At 44.7% G+C, this 22,381-nt stretch overlaps 1 protein-coding gene across 2 annotated transcripts in view; it reads right to left on the bottom strand.

Annotated features, from left to right (window-relative positions):
* SLC12A7 (solute carrier family 12 member 7) overlaps nucleotides 1-22,381 on the bottom strand; it is a 574,243-nt gene that overhangs the window by 138,618 nt on the left and 413,244 nt on the right. For both annotated transcript variants that reach the window (XM_040353352.1, XM_040353353.1), the window contains exon 17: nucleotides 1,004-1,172. In XM_040353352.1, coding sequence (XP_040209286.1) covers nucleotides 1,004-1,172 — 169 coding nt within the window. The remainder of the gene's footprint in view (nucleotides 1-1,003; nucleotides 1,173-22,381) is intronic.

Here is a 22,381-nt window from a genome sequence, read left to right as displayed (position 1 = left end):
TACCTCAGTCTGTCCCTCATTTACTGCTGCCTTCCTTACCTTTAGTATGGGGGGGGGGGGGGGATAGAGGATATGTCATATGGGGCTGTCATTGACAATGGATTATTTACTCTTCTCTTCCATCCTAGGATCCAGTCCATATGCCATGGATGATCACATTACCATTAATAATAATAAAGAAAAATTATGAAAATGCAAATACTTGTTTATATACAGTGACACTGTTTACTTAAAACACACATTATTAGTTATCATTCCAATGCTTAGGGCAGAGTTTGTTGATTAATGGTGAGGCAGAGTTTATGGGGATAGACTTCTCCTCCTCTAGGAGGCTAGAGAGTATGACAGGAAAAGTCAATCCACATAAATTCGCTATCAAGCTTCCGAAAGCTTCACTATCAACAAACTCCTCCATAAGCATATAATTGGTAACGTTAATTGTGTGTTTTAAGTAAACAATGGAAATTTTGTATATAAACAAGCATTCATTCCATTTTCATTTTGTATAGTATTTTATTTGCAATTAGATAATTTTTTTTCTTTTAATTTACTAATGGTCACATGATTGCCCGAGTCAGGTGGGCTGGGTCACATGGGGAGAAAAGAGGAAGTAATCCACTCTCAAATCTGTGGAAGGATCCACACTGTATGACGTGCATGCTAGGAATGAGCTCCACCCTTATATTGCGGTTACCTACAGTGGAGCTGCATAATCATGCAACTGGCTTACAGAAGATCGACTCAAGAATATTTACAATCATTCTACTGTTGTACTATACGGCCAATGATTTTAACACCATTATACCAAGCACTTACATCGAAGCATGTGGAAATTGGCTTAATCACACTTTAAACCAAAGTTATTGTCCTTGCTTTTGCATTGTGGTTGTGTTGGGCAATGATGCCAAACACACCACAATGGCGCTGTTGTGAACTGGCCCTTATGTGTTTATAATAATATTTTATTACTGAAAAAAAATAAAATATATTAAAATGTACATACTTCTTCTCCTTTCTGTGCTTCTACATGTTTGTCCAGAAATGTGCCTTGCAGCACAGAGCCCACAATGGTCAGTCCTTTTCCAGCCTTAAGCTGAGTTGTTAGTGAAAGCAGTCTGGGATGTTTTACATTCTGCTCTGAATCGAGGTTGAGTAGCACCAAAATCTGAGGTCTGAAAGATAAACATTCTGTTTTTAAAAGTTCTGTTAAAGAAGTATGTGTTATTAAGAATGTTCAATCCATGAAAATTGTCATAGAAAATTATTTCAATATCAATCCCCATTTGCAAACTTATAGATTTACTCTGAAATGGGATTTAATCCTCCCTAAGATTGACAGTGGTGTGAACCAGACTGGGCTATAACAGACTGAGAAATCTAAGAATTATTACAGCCAAGGCTATCAGTAATGGTATCCAAGAGGAAAAGCAAGTAGTACAGAGCCCACCTTCAACATTCTTCCCTGGTGAATCATTACACTTCTTGTGCCCGTGCTGTACGCCTCTGATAGAGACAACTCATCAGATTCAATATCACCAACGTAACCATCAAATATTACACTGCCCGAGTAAAATGCCTCATTGGAAGCAGAACTTCTGACATCTGGTTTTCATTGCCTAAACGCAGAAGACAGTCTAGTAATGTCACCTTACTACGGAGATGGAAAGGCTAAATTAACATTTTATTCATTTGTTGCAGTGCATTAGCGCATATGCATTAAATTGCTCACATGTTCACATGTGGATTCGACATGTTTTGAGAATCCTTCTTCAGAAGCACATGTGACAGAATCAGTACAGTGGAACCCACTCCTAATCTTTAATAGGGTAATATCAACCAGTAGGGTAAACTGGAATTCATAGCATATGTTGACAATAGAGGTGAGTGAGCCAAGGTGAAGCCATTGCCTCTCAGATGAAAAATGTATACAGGAGCTGCCTTAGGAGAAGCTGCAAAACCAGACAGGAGGGTTATCCTGTGAGGCTGCTATCAGGCTGACAGAGGGGGATGGTAAACTGCAGGCAAGCTCAGAATCCGTAGCCGTACATGGGGATTTTCTGGTGCCTCTTTTACTCGCCCTAGACCCTCTTCTTGGGGACATAGTTCTTACTGCAAAGCAAAGGTACTATCCACAAATATAAATGCAATCACTGTTGTGCTATAGTCTTACAATACACAAAAATATCAGCTCACTGCACAACCTGATGCAGAGTAGAAGTCTTAGGTTTGCCTGGTTCAATCCACAGGGATGCTTACAGCCCATAGCTCTGTGTCCATGCCGCTTACAGAAGGCTCTGGCGTGCTGGGCTTTTGAACCAGCCTCTTGGCGCCTGCACACAGGTGTCCTGCATTGCGCACGGGCACTAGCAACCACTTTTGACCCTCCCCCATCCAAGTCTCTATTCTGACAGAAAAACACGCTCGCACACGCACTGCTGACATGGCGGCGCCCAGGAGACGAGGAAGAGGGGGAGGGGATTACTGGGGGGCATCTTGTGGACCCCTATACGCGTATCGTGGCAGAGCCTGCAGCGGAAGGAGGTGAGTGGTGTTATATTTGACCGACTTCACTAAGGGCCCTTTCACACGGGGCGGATCAGTAATGATCCGCCTCCGTGTGTCTGTAAGCTCAGCGGGGATTCCCTCCGTATATCTCCGCTGAGCCGGCGGCTGACAGGGCGGTCCCCGCACACTGTGCAGGGACCGCCCCGTCTTTTCTCCGCTCTCCCCTATGGGGGGATCAGATGAACACGGACCGTCTGTCCGTGTTCACCCGATCCGATAGACGGAAGAAAAAAAATAGGGTTTTCTTCCATCCGCAAAATCCGATCTTTGCGGAGGCGGGTGATTACGGGTGTCAGTAGATGTTTATCCGCTAACACCCGCAATCACATAGGGACCAATGTATGTCACTTTTTCATCCGCAAACGGATGGATGAAAAAGCGGACATACGGTCCGCACGTCTGAAAGGGGCCTAAGCATGTTATCCTGGAAGGCTATGTAAGAAAACATCAGGTTGCACTTACTCCCCCAAGTGGTGAGAACCAGGAAAGATATCCTACTCCAAAGAAGATAACACAAATAAAAATGATCTTCTTACCTGATCCACACAGCAGGAAAGCTACTAAAAGTAGTTCCAGCTTTCACCCATCACTGCAGGCAAGTTGTGCCAACCTTCAGGTTTACCAAGGGTTTTAGTAGAGAAAACCTCATACCTGGACCTGTAGAAGACTCTGCCAGAACCTTTTCGTGCCACAGATGTATTAGTACACCAAAGTCTGGATCCCAGAGCCCAGACCTCTGCAGAGAGACATTACAGACAAACCTTGTTTCTTCTTACACAAGGCCCGGGTACCAACCATATCAGCCAGAGGAATGGATCCGCTTATAGCTCCTAGGTCTCCGCAGCCAGACCATCAAAAGAGCATTTTTCTTCCTAGCACATGTTGAACGTGACCAACCACCTTAACACTGGCGGAAAAACTGAGGTACTCTCCATTTGGGAGGGGTTATATAGGGGAGGAACTCAATTTTAATTGGGTTTGCCAGTGTCCAATCACCTGTGGTGACTACATAATTTATTAAATAATTAAGGCTCTGTGTCCCGCGATGTATGATCAATAAAGGAGAACTATGTGTTAGTTGTAGAACTTTGGTTTACTGATCGTCCGTCGACGTTCAATGAAGCTCATGCTCCCACGTCAGGAAATGAAGACCTGAAATAATGACCTGGTATGAAGAGGATTCCAGGTTGAGATAAGCAAGATAAAACTGAGAAAATAGGATTTTTGTACTCACCGTAAAATCCCTTTCTCTAAAGTTCATGGACGGACACAGCTCCAAATATTCTTGACAGTAGGGTTATGTTCCATCTATCAGGAGAGGACTAGGCAGACATGTTAAACAGTTAAAAAACATGTAACACAGCAAAGCCGAACAGCACCGCCCAGGGGGCGGGCCCTCTGGTCATAACCCCTCACCCTGCAGTCAGCAGCTCAGTTCTTCAAATAGCAGTACAAACTTAAAAAAAGGAGGAGGGGTGGGTGCTGTGTCCATCCATGAACTTCAGAGAAAAGGATTTTACGGTGAGTACAAAAATCCTATTTTATCTTTCGTGCATGGACGGACACAGCTCCAAATAGCCTTGACAGTAGGATCATCCCCAAGCAGTGGGCACAGCAAGCAAACCAACTTCCACCCAAAAACAAACCGTGCTCCTCAACGGAGGAGTTGCAACCTTAAACAGCCGCCTGCAAAACTTTGCGGCCGAAGCAAGCATCCGCAGATGCATGCACATCAACCTTGTAAAATTTAGTGAAGGTGTGAACGGACGACCAGGTCGCCGCCTTACACACCTGTGAGACAGACGCTTGATGTCGGAAGGCCCAGGAAGCACCTATTGCCCTGGTTGAATGTGCCGTGACAGGAAAGGGATGCGCCCACCCCTGTAGGGCATAAGCCTGAATCACGATCTGTCTGATCCACCGAGAAATGGTGGACGACGAGACCGCCAGGCCCTTCTTTGGACCAGTCACCGATACAAACTTCGGAAACAGAGCCGTAGCAGAGAGATATACTCGCAGAGCTCGGACCACATCCAAGGAATGTAGAGCAACTTCTTTGGGATGCGACAACCGAGGACACAGGGATGGAAGCGCTATGTCCTCATTAACCACTTCAGGCCCAGGCCAATTCTGACACTTCGTTTCTACATGTAAAGATCATCTTTTTTTGCTAGAAAATTACATAGAACCCCCAAACACTATATATGTTTTTTTAGCAGAGACCCTAGAGAATACAATGGCGGTCATTGCAACTTTTTATCTCGCACAGTATTTGCGCAGCAATTTTTCAAACGTGTTTTTTTTTTTAAAAACGTTTCATGCTTAAAAAAAAAAAACAGGAAAGTTAGCCCAATTTTTTTGTATAATGTGATGGATGAAGTTACGCAGAGTAAATAGATACCCAACATGTCACGCTTCAAAATTGCACACGCTCGTGGAATGACGCCAAAGTTCAGTACTTAAAAATCTCCATAGGCGAAGCTTTAAAAAAATTACATGTTTTGAGTTACAGAGAAGGTCTAGGGCTAGAATTATTGCTCTCGCTCTTACATTCGCGGCGACACCTCACATGTGTGGTTTGAACACCATTTTCATATGTGGGCGGGTCTCACGTATGCCTTCACTTCTGCGTGCAAGCTCACGGGGACAGGGGCACTTTAAAAACTTTTTTTATTATTATTGTTAATTTTACTTATTTTTTTAATATTTTGACACTTAAAAAAAAAAAAAAAAATGTTGATCACTTTTATTCCTTGTAATAGAAATATGGCATGACAGGACCTCTTTACGGTGAGATATGGGGTCAATAAGATCCCACATCTCACCTCTAGGCTGGGAAGGATAGAAAAAAAAAATAAAAAAAAAAGATCACAGCCGAAGCGGCGACGAATTTTTGAATGCAGAGGCCGGGCGTGACATCATAACATCGCGCCCGGCCTCCGACGATCATAGGGACTTTGGCGACCATCTGGTCTGCCGAAGATCTCTATGATCTGCATCCGGGGGCCGGCGGTTCCTGTCACTGACTCACCGATCGCACAGGTGAGTGGGTAGAAGCACCGGAGGGCGGCGGGAGGGGGAGACGTCCCCTTTCGCCGCCCGTAGGAACGATCAAGCGGCGGAACAGCCGCTATGATTGTTCCTATGGTGTAGGGAATTGTTGGCTGAAAATGCCAATATCTGAATGATGTAGCTTCAGGCATCATTCAGATATAGCCCCTCAAAGTACCACAAAGCCCAGGACGTCATATGACGTCCTCTGGGCACCAAGTAGTTAAGATGAAAGACCGAAACAACCTTCGGAAGAAAGGAAGGCTGCGGGCGTAACACCGCTTTATCCTTGTGGGGGATCAAGTAGGGGGACTTGCAAGAAAAGGCCGCCAATTCAGAAACCCTTGAGACTGATGTAATAGCCACCAGAAAGCCCACCTTCTGAGAGAGTGTCAAAAGGGGAATCTCTCTGATGCTCTCAAAGGGAGGTTTCTGAAGTGCCAAGAGCACCAGAATCAAATCCCACCGGGTAGTGGTGGACGAACCAGAGGGGCCACATGTCAAACCCCTTGCACAAACGTTCTCACCAGTGGATGAGCCGCCAAGGGTCGTTGAAAGAAAACAGCCAAGGCTGAAATCTGCCCCTTTATGGTGCTTGGGCAAGTTTTTGATCCACTCCACGCTGTAAAAACAGCAGGATCCTGGAAACCGAATAAGCCTGTGGGCACCACTCCATCTCCTCACAAATGGAGATGTAGGCCTTCCACGTGCGATGATAGATCTTCCGAGAAGATGACTTCAGTGCCCTCAGCCTGGTGGAAATTACCGAATCAGACAGACCCCGGTCCCTCAGTGACTGACTTTCAACAACCATGCCGTTAAAGCCAGCGACTGTAAAGCAGGATGAATAGGACCTTGCAACAGAAGGTCCTCCCGCATTGGCAGTCGCCAAGGGACATCCGCCACCAGGCGTACACGGTTGGCATACTAAGGGCGCCAAGGCCAATCTGGAGCAATTAGAATCACCGGGATCCCCTTGGTCTCCACTCTGCGAAGCAGACAAGGAAGAAGCTTCAGCGGGGGGAAAGCATATATCAGCTGATACTGTCCCCATGGAGCCACCAACGCGTCCGTCGCGTCCGCCCAGGGATCCTTGGACCTGGCCACAAACCTCAAACCTTCCGATTGAGTCGAGAAGCCAGGAGATCAATGTCTGGCGTGCCCCATCTCCGTCAAAGTAGCTGAAACACATCCGGGTGTAGCGACCATTCTCCTTGGTCCAACATCTGGTAGTCCCCTTGCCAGTTTTCTACACCCTGAATGTATACGGCCGACAGGGCCGGCACGCTCCGCTCTGCCGACCGAAGGATCCCCATTCTGCCTTTGTACTAGGCGATCATGGGTAGCTGGAAGCATAGAGTCCACCCGACCCACAGGCGTGCTCCCGCAGCGTGCACGAGAGCGTGTTTCCGGCAGCGCACACCCGCAACTGTGCCTGCACGAGTCAACGTGCAATGATGCTGGTTCATGCAGGGGAGCTAACCTGCTGCAGTACAAGTGCGGCAGGCGGTCCTTAACTACTTGCCGACCAGCCGCCGTCATTTTACGGCGGCAGGTCGGCTCCCCTGCGCGAGAGCACGTAGCTATACGTCGACTCTCGCGCAATACGTCGGCTATACGTAATGCATAGGATGCATTAAGGTGAAAAAGCATTTACCTTTACAACCCCTTTAAGCGGTTAAAAAACTAGGCTGCAAGTTGAAGGGAAGGACCTCCAAGGTGATATTCTCTGAAATATTGCCTGTGCCATGCGCAACACAGGAAAGGCAGGGGCACATTAGAGAGCTGAATGCATGGCTAAAGACCCGGTGTAAGAAGGAAGGATTTGGATTTTTAGAGCACTGGGCTGAGTTTTCATTGGGGTGCAACCTATATGCCAAATATGGTTTGCACCTAAATGGAAGGGGATCTACTGTGCTGGGGGAGAGTTTTATGGGAAGGCTGAAAGAGTATTTAAACTAGGATTGTGGGAGGAGGGTGAATTAAATGATAATGGGTCAGACAGGGGTCAGCCCCTATTGGTGGGTGAAATGGGGAAAGATGGGGGAGGGCTATGGCAGATGATATGAAGGTTCCTATGTTACAAACAACCATTGGAAATGGTACGATTTGTACTAAAATAAAAAATATGCAACATAAATTTGCAAAATGTGACAATGGATTAAAGAGTTTGTTCACCAATGCCATAAGTCTGCCAAGCAAAATAGGTGAGTTGGAAGCTCTGGTGCACAAGAACTAAGATCTAATTGGTATTACTGAATCTTGGCTTTAGTCTTCTCGTGACTGGGCTATTAATATTCCTGGCTATACTCTTTCAGAAAGACGGGGTAAAACAGAGGGGTGGTGGTGTTTGTCTCTTTGTGAGAAGTGATCTCAAAGTGAGTGTGAAAGAGGACCTAGTTGATGGAGAGTGTTTAGGAGTCTGAAGCATTATGGGTGGAACTATAGATAGGTGTACATACTACAAAGGTTATCACTGGAGTTTGTTATATACCTCCCAGTGCAATTGATGAGGTGGAGAGCTCCTTGCACAGATGGAAAGGGCTGCAAGGGCTGGGATAGTGATAATAATGGGGGATTTTAAACTACCTGGAAATCGACTGGAGTAATGGCACTGCTGGGACAGGGCAAAAAGGTATAAACCTATTACAAGACAATTTTATGGTCCAGTTTATTGAGGCCCCGACTAGGCATGACGCTCTGCTGGACCTGGTAATCTCAAACCATGCAGAGATTACCAATATTCATATATATGAACATCTGGGTAGCAGGGACCATAACATGATTTCATTTATTGTTAGCTGCAGGGTGGATTTGTTTTAAATCAAGTCAATTTAAATCACGATTTAAATCATCTTTTTTATAGAGCAACTGTCATCTCTGTCCTGCAGCGGTGCCACATCTGACCCGCTATTGACTCACCGACAGTCCTATTCACTTTAATGAGATGGCTGGTGATGCGGCAGTGACACAATAAGGTGAGGGACATGGCGGCAGCAGGTGAGTGGATGCCCGCTAACAGGCCCTGCCATGATGGATCTGAAATTACAGGTGCTCTTTAAATGTAAGGACTCATTCTTGCTGGTAGTTAGAATCTATATTATTTGCAAACAAAATGAAGGCTTCCCATTTAGAATAATAGGCTTTCAGGTTCGTAAAACAGCAATATCCGAATAGATTCAATCATACAGTTTGTAGTGCACATAGATTCGCAAAACAATGGGATAAAGGAATATTCCTGAACTTTGTTTTAACTCATGGTTACTGTAAAATTGTGTGAATTTATCAATGCAGTGCATGTTATCTCAGATTGCAGAGCTTGGATTCATTGAAGGAGTTTACCAAAAATGTAAATATTGCAGAATATACAGCCTCATAGTTACATAGTAGGTGTGGTTAAGTCCAACCTATGTGTGCATGCTTTTATGTCAGTATTACATTGTATATCCCTGCATGTTGTGGTTGTTTAAGTGCTTATCTAATATTTTTTTTTAAATTATCAATGCTCCCCGCTGAAACCACATCCTTACCGCTCTTACAGTAAAGAACCCTCTATGCAGTCTAAGGTTAAACCGCTGATCTTATTTTACTGAATGGTCGCGTGTCTTTTTAAATTTCCTTTCACGGAAAAGTTTTATCTCAATTGTGGGGTCACCAGTACGGTATTTGTACATTTAAATCATATTCCCTCGCAAGCATCTCTTTTCCAGAGAGAATAAGTTCAGTGCTCGTAACCTTTTCTCATAACTAAAGTCCTCCAGTCCTTTTATTAGCTTTCTTGCCCATCTCTGGAGTCTCTCCAGTTCCAGCACATCCTTCCTGAGGACTGGTGCCCAGAACTGGACAACATACTCCAGGTGTGGCTGGACCAGAGTCTTATAGAGTGGGAGAAGTATCATTTTATCTCTGGAATTATCCCCATGACAATATTCTGTTTGCTTTGCTTGCAGCAGCTTGGCATCCCATGCCATTGCTGAGCCTATCATCTACTAGGACCCCCAGGTCCTTTTCCATCCTAGATTCCCCCAGAGGTTCTCCCCCTAGTGCGTATATTGCATTCATATTTTTGCCACCAAAATGCATCATTTAACATTTTTCTACATTAAACCTCATTTGCCATGTAGTTGCCCACCACATTAATTTGTTCAGATCTTCTTGCAAGGTTTCCACATCCTGCAGAGAAATGATTGCCCTGCTTAGCTTAGTATGGTCCACAAATACCAAGATTAAAACTGTTTAGCCTATCCTCCAGGTAATTTATGAATACATTTATTAGGATTGGTCCCAGGACAAAACCCTAGGGGACCCCTCCTTTCCACATCGGACCATTCTGAGTACTCCTCATTTATCACTACCCTCTGAACTCGCTACATAACCAAGCTCCAATTTATTATCTACCCTTGTTAGCTGTACGCAAAAAAATACATATGGGAAAGATAAAGACATTTAACCAGCCTGGCGGTATTCCCGAGTCTGACTCGGGGTGAGATTTTTGGCTACGATCGGTAACCCCGAGTCAGACTTGGGCTCGCCTCGCTGAATCCACAGGCAGTGTTTACTTACCTTGTCCCTGGATCCAGCGATGCCACCGTGCTGTGTGAGCGAGCGGGTCCTCGCTCGATTCACACAGTGCCTCTGTGTGCTGCCGTTCTCCGTTCCCTGCGACGTTACGACACACGGGGGCGTAGAACGGCGCCAAATTCAAAAAGGTAAACAAACACTTTACATACAGTATACTGTAATCTTATAGATTGCAGTACTGTATGTAAAAAATACACGCCCCCCTTGTCCCTAGTGGTCTGCCCAGTGCCCTACATGTTCTTTTATATAATAAAAACTGTTCTTTCTGCCTGCAAACTGTAGATTGTCCAAAAGTGTCCCTTTCAGTGGCGGCCCGTCCATAGGGGGCGCCCGGGCGCCGCCCCCCCTCCCCAGGCAGTAAAAAAAAAAAAAATATAAAAAAAAAAAAAATCGAATTTTTTTTTTTTTTTTTTTTTTTTTAAACATGTCCCTTTAAGAAACGATTTTTTTTTTAAAAAAAAGTCCTTATTGCACTGTGTATGGGCGCCGGGCACAGTGCGGTATTTTGTAGCGCTACGTCTGTGCAATCACAAGATTGCAGTAGCAGACGGCAGCTAAAATATGCCTTTGTGGCGCAAACCGACGCGCCACTGTTCCCGGCGCGATGGCTTGTATTATAGCCGGGCGAGTGCACACAGTGTGATAGAACTATGTCACCGCCCAGTGGGCGGTGCTTTCTTTCACACAGTCAAAGGACAGTCGGGAAGTGACGTCACCTCAGTCAGATCTGCAGCTCAATACTGCTCCGCCTGAGAGGATCTGCTGCAACGAGGTAGGAAGGAACTGAAGCCTTCCCCATCATTATATTTTATATATCATGTGCAGTGGAGTGTGGGGGTTGGTATGCGGGGTGGTGGAGGGAGATCTGCTTCTGTGTCCCGGGAATCAACTCTGCCCTAAAATCAGAGATTCACCCGACAGTGTGCTGCTGTGTCAGAGAGACATGTGTCAGGCAGGAGAGGGGAGAGAAGGGGGGCCATGGGGGACTGATCTAATACTTCTCTTATTCATTACTAAATCCCTGGTGAAGGACAGTGATACATCTCCCTCTCTCTCATCTATCTATCTTCATATCTATCTATCTATCTATCTATCTATCTATCTATCTATCTCTCTCTCTCTCTCTATCTATCTCTCTCGCTCTCTCTTTCTCTCTCTCTCTCTCTCTATCTATCTCTCTTCATATCTATCTATCTATCTATCTATCTCTCTCTCTCTCTCTCTCTCTCTCTCTCTCTCTCTCTCTCTCTCTCTCTCTCTCTATCTATCTATCTATCTATCTACATGCATGTCTCTCTAGTTATCTATCTATCTATCTATCTATCTACATGTATGTCTCTCTAGTTATCTATCTATCTATCTATCTATCTATCTATCTATCTACATGTCTATCTATCTATCTATCTATCTATCTATCTATCTATCTATCTACATGTATGTCTCTCTAGTTATCTATCTATCTATCTACATGTCTATCTATCTATCTATCTATCTATCTATCTACATGTCTATCTATCTATCTATCTATCTATCTATGTCTCTCTAGTTATCTATCTATCTATCTGTATGTCTCTCTAGTTATCTATCTATCTATCTATCTATCTATCTACATGTATGTCTCTCTAGTTATCTATCTATCTATCTATCTATCTACATGTATGTCTCTCTAGTTATCTATCTATCTATCTATCTATCTATCTATCTATCTATCTATCTATCTATCTACATGTATGTCTCTCTAGTTATCTATCTATCTATCTATCTATCTATCTACATGTATGTCTCTCTAGTTATCTATCTATCTATCTATCTATCTATCTACATGTATGTCTCTCTAGTTATCTATCTATCTATCTATCTATCTATCTATCTATCTACATGTATGTCTCTCTAGTTTATCTGTCTGTCTATCTATTTATCTACATGTCTGTCTCCTCTATCTATCTATCTATTTATCTACATGTCTATCTATCTATCTATCTACCTGTCTGTCTGTAGGCCCTATTGCGGGCGAGTGATGAAAAAATGGAGCACCAGCCGCCACTGGTCCCTTTATGTCAAAAATGGTTTTAGAGCAGCTAAAAAACGGCGATAATAAATTATAATCACTTGCAGAATTGTGTGATAGCGATTTGTGGGGAAATTCGTCATAAAAAAATTTAAGTGAGTTATTCCTAAGAATTACAAGCCTACAGAATAAAACGCCAAATTTCCTTGCAAATAATGGTACCGCTTTCAGCACTTTTTTCTGAAATAATCATACCGCCAGGGAGGTTAACTTCAAGAGGGCAATTTTTCCAAGGATGAGGGCTGCTCTCCAAGACTTAAACTAGGAGGGAATATTGGCATCAATGGACACAGAACAGAAATGGTAATTCTTCAAAAAAGACTGTATGCAAACTCACTGAAAAGTATATTCCCATGGGCATTAAGTTTAAGAGGCTACAAATAAAACTATGTAGCTCACTGCCAAAGTTAAAATGGCTATAAAAAATAAGAAAATAACTTTAAAAAAAATATAAAAATGAAGGAACAATATCATTGTTTAAATGCTACAAAAAATATAAAAAAAAAAATGTTAAAAGGAAATGAAGGATGCAAAAATGCAAAAAAAAACTCCAGATTGCAAAAGATAGGACACACCCCCAAAAAATCTTCAAATATATCAATAGTAAAAAAAGTCAGATCTGAGCATGTAGGCCCTTTACAAAATAATCTAGAATGGGTGACTGGGGACAAATTTATTAATCACTTCCATACCGGGCCATAGTAAAAGGACGCCAGCAGGAACATCTCCTCCCTCCAGGTGACATCATATGACGTCCTCGGGTTCTGACCGCTTCTGTGGGCCCCAGGGGACCACAGTGAGGCGAAAGGGGATAAGGCGTGTTGTCCCTCAGACACAGCCAATCCCCAATTAGGGTAAAGAGCCAATAAAAATAGGATTTTTTAATACAGCTTACCTGCAAAATAATTTTCTTGGGAATACATCACGGGACACAGAGCCTTAATTACTTAATGGGTTATGTAGTCACCACAGGTGATTGGACACTGGCAAACCAAATAAAAAATGTTGTTCCTCCCCTATATAACCCCTCCCAAATGGAGAGTACCTCAGTTTTGTAGCAAAGCAATAAGTGTTCCACGTTCACTCCGAAGAGGGGTGGGAGCTCTGTGTCCCGTGATGTATTTCCAAGAAAAGGATATTACAGGTAAGCTGTATTAAAAAATCCTATTTTCTTGATCATACATCATGGGACACAGAGCCTTAATTACTTAATGGGATGTCCCATAGCAATGCTAAAATTAGAGGGGAGGGAGACACAGATCAGAATAAGACCACTATCAAACCAGAGGATTTATACTGCTGCCTGATGCACACTACGACCAAAGGCGGCATCCTCTTAACCTCTTACATCTACCTGATAGAATTTGGTAAATGTATGGACCGAAGACCAAGTAGCAGCCTTACAGATCTGAGCCATGGAGGCCTGGTGATGCATTGCCCATGAAGCACCAACTGCTCTAGTCGAGTGCGCTTTCACCTGAAAAGGAAGGATATTTTTTTCTAAATCATAGGTCTGAATAATGACTTGTCGAATCCACCTTCTAATACTGGATCTTGACGCTGCCTGGCCCTTCTTTGGGCCTTGTGGCAGAATGAAAAGACAATCAGTCTTCCTTATCTGAGCCGTAGCTTGCAGATAAACCCTTACCGCTCTTACGCTCGGCCGAGTGGGGGCATCCCTTCCTAGGGAAGTTTTGGGAGTCTGTTTAGACTTTGAACCCCAAGTTCTTTTTTTGCCCTTGGCTCTGGGCTTTTCCCCCTAGTGTTAGACTGGGGCGGCCGTTGCCACTGCCTGGAGACTGAGGCTCCAGGGGCTGGAGAAAGAGTAGGTTAAAATGAGGGACGCTTACTCTTTCTTTTAACCAGCAATAGGGTAGACTTGCCACCGGTAATGTTTTGGGTGTATTTATCCAGGTCATCTCCAAACAGGCGCTCACCCCTAAAGGGGAACGCTGCCAAGTATTTCTTGCAGCGTCGGCCTCCCCAATGTTTTAACCAAAGGGACACGCGCATGTGTACCTGCAGGAGATTCAAGCAAGATGCTTGCTGAACAGAGTCCATAATCACATCAATCGCAAAGCACAAGGCCTTAGGAAGGTCCTCATAAACCTCAATCTCCTCAGAAGGGAGGATGTTAATCATCTGCTTCATTTGTTCCTTGAGGAACTGATATACACCAATTGCTGCAACAGCAGGTTGTACTACAGCCCCAGCCATGGCAGAGGAGGCTTTTAAATAGGGATTCCAGCTTCTTATCAGTTGGATCCTTGAAACCCTGCACGTTGTCAATAGGACAGGTCAGGCTTTTGTTTGCACAAGAAATAGCTGCATCAATAGCAGGTACCCACCATTTCTTGGTGAAACCTTCCTTCATAGAATAAAAAAGGGAAAACTGCTTAGGAGTAGAAAACAGTTTGTCTGGGTGAACCCATTCATCATACATCAGTTTATTCAGCAAGGGATGAACTGGAAAGGAGCATGCAGCCTGCAGGGACTTCCGAGATCCCAAAGAGGAAACAGAGGGCCTAGAAGCTTCAACAGGAGGCTTCAACGGGAGGCACGCACCATCTCTGCATAATATTGCACCTGCATCTTTAGCGACTGAGAAGTCGCAGGAAACCTCCCATCTTCAGAGTGCTCAGACTGCACATGATCCTCATCTCCTGAGAGGGATTTTTCACCCTCAAAAGGCTCATCCGATGAGAGAGCCAAAGCAGATGAAGGGTATCTACCCCATTTTCTGCTTTTTCTCAAGGAGGTAGCGACAATATTAGCAATCCTTCCTTCCAGGCCATCCATAGCCACCTTTAAAGTGCTCTCGGTGACATATACAGGAGCTTCCATAGGAGAGGCTGCAAAACCAGACAGGGGCTCATCCTGTGAGGCTGCTATCAGGCTAACAGAGGGGGATGGTAAACTGCAGGCAAGCTCAGAATCCTTAGCCATACGTGGGATTTTCTGGTGCCTTTTTTATTTGCCCTAGACCCTCTTCTAGGAGACATAGTCCTTACTGCAAAGCAAAGGTACTATCCACAATATATAAATGCAATCACTGTTGTACTATAGTCTTACAATACACAAAACATATCAGCTCACTGCACAACCTGATGCAGAGTAGGAGTCTTAGGTTTGCCTGGTTCAATCCACAGGGATGCCTTACAGCCCACAGCTCTGTGTCCATGCTGCTTACAGAAGGCTCTGGCATTCTGGGCTTTTGAACCAGCCTCTTGGCGCCTGCACACAGGTGTCCTGCAACCACTTTGGGCCCTCCCCCTATCCATGTCTCCACCTATCAGAAACGATAGTTTCCGGCGCACAAACGACTGTTTCTGGCGTTAACGATAGTTTTCGTGGCGCGCATGACGGCCCTAGGAGATGAAGAAGCGGGGGAGAGTTACCGGGGGGCATCAGAGGACCCCTGCATGCGTATCGTGGCAGAGCCTGCAGCGGAAGGAGGTGAGTGGTGTTATGACCGACTTCACTGAGCATGTATATCCTGGAAGCCTTTTTATACACTTATTTTTTTCTGTTAACAGTTTTACTGCATACAGGATTGGTGCCTTGCATTTTGGCTGGCGGCGTCGGGTGTGGGCCCTCCGCCCAGGGTCACCCAATTTGATGGATGGCGGCCTGGGGGGATAGACTGCAGTTGGCGTGCTGGCCAATATATCAGAGCCTTCCTTGGCCAGCTGATATTTACTTGGGGTTCAAGGTCCACTCTGTGTTCATTTTGGATTACGGACTGTGGCGTTAATTTTTCAGGCCTACAGGGATGGTTTCTGACCTGTCTGATAAAGCACATTTTCTACCGGTTGACTTGATTTGAAATGACAGTTGCCCAACGGCTGGTTGGTACCGGGACCTTGGTTGCTCAATTTTTTGGGCTGGTCTCCCCTTTCCGGGGCCCCCCTGGGCTTCCCCGTGGGGACCGGGGACAGGGCCTAGCCTACTTTTGTGTTTAGAGCTAGAAGTTTGTTTTCCGTTACTAGATTGTGTCGAATATGTTACGTTATATTAAGTGCTCATTTTCACGGATATTTGTTTGTTTTTTCTGCTAAATAGGCCGGGTGGGTCCGTCCCCACAGTGTCAGCACTTGACTAGGACTATGGTCATGGCCAACCACCGACCTCTTGGTGGGTCCTCGGACCCATGTTTGGTTGCACTAATGTTTTATTTGAATTATCCTTCCTGAGATTTTCTTGGCTTTATTGTGCTTCTCTTTCTCTCTCTTTCACTACTTACTTCATCCCTTCCCTTATTTTTATTTTTCTATTCTCTTTTCTGAGTCCGCGGGGGCTACATTCAGAGACGATGGTATACCCCTACTTGTTTGCCCGCCATGACGTTACACTGGTTGTCATTAATGTTCAAGGTATGAACTTACCCCAAAAAAGGGTGAAAGTATTTAAATATCTCAAAAAACAGAGTATAGACAAAGCATGTCTACAGGAAACCCACTTTTCTTCTGCCTCCAGCCGTAAGTATTTTGACGCCCAATATCCCCAGGTGTTCATGGCTAGTGGCACGACCAAGCAGAGAGGAGTTCTGATAGCTTTTCGCAAGTCAGGGCATTTTCATTGTATAACTCAGATACCTCCTGCTCATGGGTACTATCCAGGATACAGAAGTTACTGTAATGACCTATAATGCCCCCAATTCTAACCCGGGACCCTTTTTATCTCATATCTGCTCACTATTGACGGCTCACCAAAAAGGAACCCTGCTTTTAGCATGGGATTCGAATGTGACCTTGGATCCTGTATTAGATAAATACCCATCAGAAAGGGGGGCCGCTTCACCCGCAGCAAAAAAAAATCCCACTCTTTACGCTCTCATGATCTGGTAGACCTCTGGAGGGAACTACACCCACAGGGTAAGGATTACACCTACTACTCCCACCGACATCATTTGCACTCTAGAATTGCTCACGTGATAATCTCAGAAAACATCTCCCTCTAGTAGACTCAGTGTCTATTCGTGCAGCCCCATGGACAGACCATGATCCCCTTCTTGTGATTTGCCGATCCCTAGTGCATAACCCCCAACATTCCCCATGGATCATGAATGATTCATTATTAGCCCTTCACGACATTCAGGACGATTTGTTAATAACATCTGTAGAATACTTTTGCCTCAACTCCACTTCTGTCACCTCCCCAGTGACACTGTGGGAGGCATACAAGGCTGTGCTCAGGGGTCACATTATACAAATAGCCTCAAAAACACAAAAAAAGCGCCAAAAACTGCAGAAAACATTGGAATCCTGTCTGGAATACACTTCAATGACCTTTAAATAAACCCAGACTCCTGCTAACCGTAGACTTTTGGACCAAGCTCACACAGAGTTGGACTTATGCCTCACTGATCAAGTAGAATGAGCACTGCGCTGGTCTCGCCAACATTGGCACATTAAAGCGAAACAAACCGACTGCGATGCTGACCAAAAGGTTACGCACTTTCAACCCTAAACCTACTCCTATTACTTTACGTACCAGACATAATATACTAACTAGTAACCCGATTCGCATACTGGACGAGTTTTGTCAGACTCACCACCCTGTATTCAGCCCAAGACCTTTCGACCTAACAGGATAGGTTAGATTTTCTACAGCATATTTCGCTGTCCATCATGTCCGAGACGCAGAAAGACCTTATGGATCGTGACATTTAGGTATCAGAAGTTTAGCTATGTATCAAAGACTTGAAAATAAGGAAGAGGCTGGGTCCGGATGGCTTTACGGCACTTTACTATAGAAAGCTAGTGGATGTGTTAGCTTCTCCCTTGACGACCATGTTTATTTCTGTTAAGAACGGTCGAAATTTTTTTTGACAGCTAATATAGTGATGTTGCCGAGACCAGACCGTGACCATTCCTCTTGGGCCAATTTCCGACCTATATCATTAATTAATGTTGACATGAAGATACTGACTAAAATTTTGGCTAACCGATTGAATTTGTTTCTCCCCCGCTTAATTAAAAAGGACCAAGTAGGTTTTGTGCCTCAGAGATGGGCAAGAGATTCCATTCAGAGAATTATTCAACTGCAGCATCTCGCCCACAACTGTTCCTTGGAAACTATGCTTTTGTCACTGGATGTGAACAAGGCCTTTGACACTTTATCTTGGCCATATATCATGACGGTACTCCGCCAAATGAAGGAAAAACTTTCTGGACAGCCGCACTTTTAAAATAATAAAAAACACACAAAAAGCATGCCACAGCAGACAGGGTAAAAATCTGATGCGTTTCACACCAAACTTTAGTGCTTATTCATAGCTTACGGTACTCCACCACTATTGCTTTGGTACTTTGTTTTTGCGTTGGCTGGCAGCGTTGTACGATGCCCCTCAGGCTAAAATTAAATATTACATGTTTGAATCCCCCATCTTCCCAATCGGGAGGGGCACTCGGCAAGGCTGTACGCTTTTGCCACTTGTTTGTCCTGGCTATGGAACCCCTGGCGGAGGCGATCCGTTCACATCCAGATATAAAAAGGTATTGAAGCTGCGGGCTCTGCTCAAGATCTCTTTGTTTGCAGATGACATTCTATTGTCATTGACATCTCCCAGAATCTTATTTCCTAACCTGCCTTCCCTTTGTGAAGACTTTCGCGTCTCTCTCGGGTCTACATGTTAACCCTACTAAATCTAAGGCAATGTCTGTAAACCTCTCCCCTTTAGAATGGACCTCTTTAAAAGATAACTTCCCGTTTCAATGGCTCCCCTCGCTGCCCTACTTAGGCATACGTCTTACTCCTAAATATGATGGATTATATCAGGCCAATTTTCCTCCTCTCTTAAGGAAGCTTACCGATATGCTTTTCTCCTCGTCCCACCTCCCGCTCTCGTGGTTTGGCAGGATTTCTGCGGTCCGCATGTCCTACCTTCCAAAATGTTTGTATCCCCCCCCCAAGTACTGCCAGTCCCAATAGCCCCTTATATAATACGAATCCATCAACGCAAACTTTTGAAATTTATCTGGGGTTCCACTCAACCCCAAATTAATAAACAGACCTTATACGCTCTGCGAATCAATGGGGGTCTCTCGGTCCCCAACCTTCAGGCATACTACACAGCAGCGAACATCGCTCCATTAACTCGTCTTCATGGCACATATCAAATGCCGCTATGGGCCACTCTGGACCTGGTTGACTCAAACCCTATACCCATTTCCTCTGTACCCTGGCTCTCCCCCCAAAACACCCACACGGGTTTGGGCCATGCATGGCTCATACTCTCCACCTATGGTACTCTGTCAATAAATCGGTCGGACTATTGTTCCCCCACCTACCTCTACTGCGCCTTAATTATTACCCATTATTTCCCCCCAGCTGTGAGAACCCTAAACAAATTCTCGTGGTGGACGCAGAGTGAATTCACTGATGTCCATTCTCTGTTCACTCCCATGAGAATAATCACATTTGAAATGCTCAGATCTTCCTATGATATACCCCTTCGGGAACATTATACATACCTCCAACTTAAACATTTCGTTCAACAGCCTACCCCATACACCTTGACCCCCTTTGAAAAGATTTGTAGAGCTATACCTCACTCCCCGGGAGTAATATCCTTACTTTACTCTTCAATTATTTCCATTAGGAAACCCCAAGTGAGATCATATCATCTCAATGGGAAGAGGACCTGGGTAAACAGTTGGATCCGGAGGACTGGCAAATCATGACAATAGCCCTTACAAAGAGCTCAAGAAATGTTCTTATTCTAGAGAATGCATACAAGGTGTTTTATAGATTGTACTACACGCCTGCTAGGCTAGCTCGTTTTATCCCCTCCTACTCTCCTCATTGTTTCTGGGGCTGTTCACTGGAAGGTATGATGGCCCACATTTGGTGGACGTGTCCAAAAGTATGTAGATTGTGGGTCAGGGTCTACACCCTTCTGCATAATATGCTCCATTCTAACCTTAAAAGAGACCCCTATGAAGCTCTTCTATCCAAACCTATCCTTGAACACCTCCGCCCAGAACGCCAATTAGCCCAATGCAACCAAGTTGACCATTGTGAGGGCTTGGAAAACCCCTGCACTTAGCTTTGATGCAGTGAAAAACTGTATGAATGATATAATTAATGAAAAATTGGCGTCCTTTGCTTTTGACATGCACAATAAATTTCTCAGGATTTGGCAACCCTGGATAGCCTACGATCATCCCTCCAGGTTCAACAACCTACTTCTATCAATCTAAAGGCCTCTGGATGCACACCCTCCCCCCCCCCCCCACCCCCCGTGGACTCTTCCCTTTCTTTCTCCTCTTCTTCCTCCCTCTTTCTTTTCCTCTCTCATACTCCCCCCTTTCCTCTGCAGTTTACTCATTATCTTTTCCTGAGTATTCTTCCCGGTGACTCCTGGTATCGAGGAGTCGGCCTAATAACGAAATAACGATGGTTGCAGTGATATGGAATAAACCAAATAAAAGTCTGTACGATGGAGGAAAAATCGTACCAAAGAACTTTACATTATTTTGTTTATCTTTTGATTTTTATTCTTTGTTCCACATTCAATATACAGTTGATACTAGAATGTATGCACCCCTTTATGTTACTTTTTTTCTTTTTATTATTTTCTTTACATTTGCGCCTATCAATATAATTTGGGACATTGACTGCCTTTTATTGTGGTGCACCACTACTGTTTTTTCCCCTTCTCATTTTCTTATTATTCCAACAAATTTTACACCGTGGATACAGCATCCCTTTGTTGGGGTCCTTTTCTCCATTTTATGTCTGAAGTAACCATCATAATGTTGCACTTATTTGTTTTATTTACCTTTCTCTAAATAAACCTTTGTAAAATAATATACTTTAGGGTGTTTTCTTTTCAAAATGGGGTCATTTTGTGGTTGTTTTCATTGTGCGGATGCTCCAGAGCCTTTAAAAGGGTGATAGGTTGTCAGGAAACTGTAATTTATGTTCCTAGAATGCCTGATGGTGCTCCCTTGATGTTGGGGGGGGGGGGGGGGGGGGGGGCTGACTGGGGGAGGTGAATGATCTGTGTCCCTATGTACAAGGGACACCGCATCGGTCTCCTCTCTCCCTGACAGGACGTGGAGCTCTGTGTTTACACACAGAGCTCCACGTCCTACCTCTGTAACTGTCGATCGCGAGTACCTGGCGGACATCGCGGCCGCCAGGCACACCGATCGGCACCACCTGACAAGGCAGGCACAGCTTTTCCCCACCGCGCGCCCTCGGTGGCGCGTGGGGGGAATGTACACAGGAAGTCGTCCAGGGACGTCCACCCAGTAGTTCAGAGCTGTGCTGTAGACGTCTTTCGTCTATAGCGCGGTTCTCAAGTGGTTAAATATGAGATCTGGTGTCCAAAAGACCTCAGATCTCATATTTACACAAAAATGAGATTACAAAAAAATAAAAAAATGTTGTCATTTGAAAAAAATAAAATAAAATGTCCCTTTAAGAGCTATGGGCAGAAGTGACGTTTTGACGTCGCTTCCGCCCTGCAATGACTTGGAGACGGGCAGGGGCCATCTTCCCCTCACTCGTCTCCATGTCAGGCTAGGGACAGGTCCGGATCACCTCTGCCGTTACCGACGGCCACGGTAAGCAGCGGAGGGCACTGGAGCGCGGCGGGAGGGGGGGCCTCTCAAGCCGCAGATAAAAGTGATCTTGCGGCAAATCCACCGCAGAAACCACTTTTATCTGAAAGAGAACCACCGGCTCTTGAACATGATTGCGGGGTTATGGTGGCTAGCTGCTACCATAACAACCGTATATCTCTTCAAAGACTTTTATAGTCGTACGGCGGGAAGAAGGTGGTTAATAAAAGACCACATAGACAAGTTCTTGCAGGAAAAAAAATATTTTAAGCAACAGACAGCAAGGATTCATGAAAAAGAGAAGTTGTCAAACAAACTGGATTTCTTTTTATGAGGTGGTAAGTAAAACCTTGGACAGAGGCAAACAAGTAAACAATGCAGAGGACTCAGCTGGAAAGAAAGATTGTTATTTTTTTTTCTTTTGATCTCGGTCTTTCCAGCCTGGAGGAGAGATCTATGGTCTTATACCCCACAGATCTCTCCATAAAGAGGACCTGTCACGCATCATTCCTGTCAGGAAAGGGTTCACCCGCTGGTGGCGCCA

This window comes from Rana temporaria, chromosome 5 (genome assembly GCF_905171775.1).
Source record: "Rana temporaria chromosome 5, aRanTem1.1, whole genome shotgun sequence".
Lineage (NCBI taxonomy): Eukaryota > Metazoa > Chordata > Amphibia > Anura > Ranidae > Rana > Rana temporaria.
The sequence above is the reverse complement of the archived record's forward strand: the minus strand, read 5'-3'. Positions and strand labels throughout refer to the sequence as shown.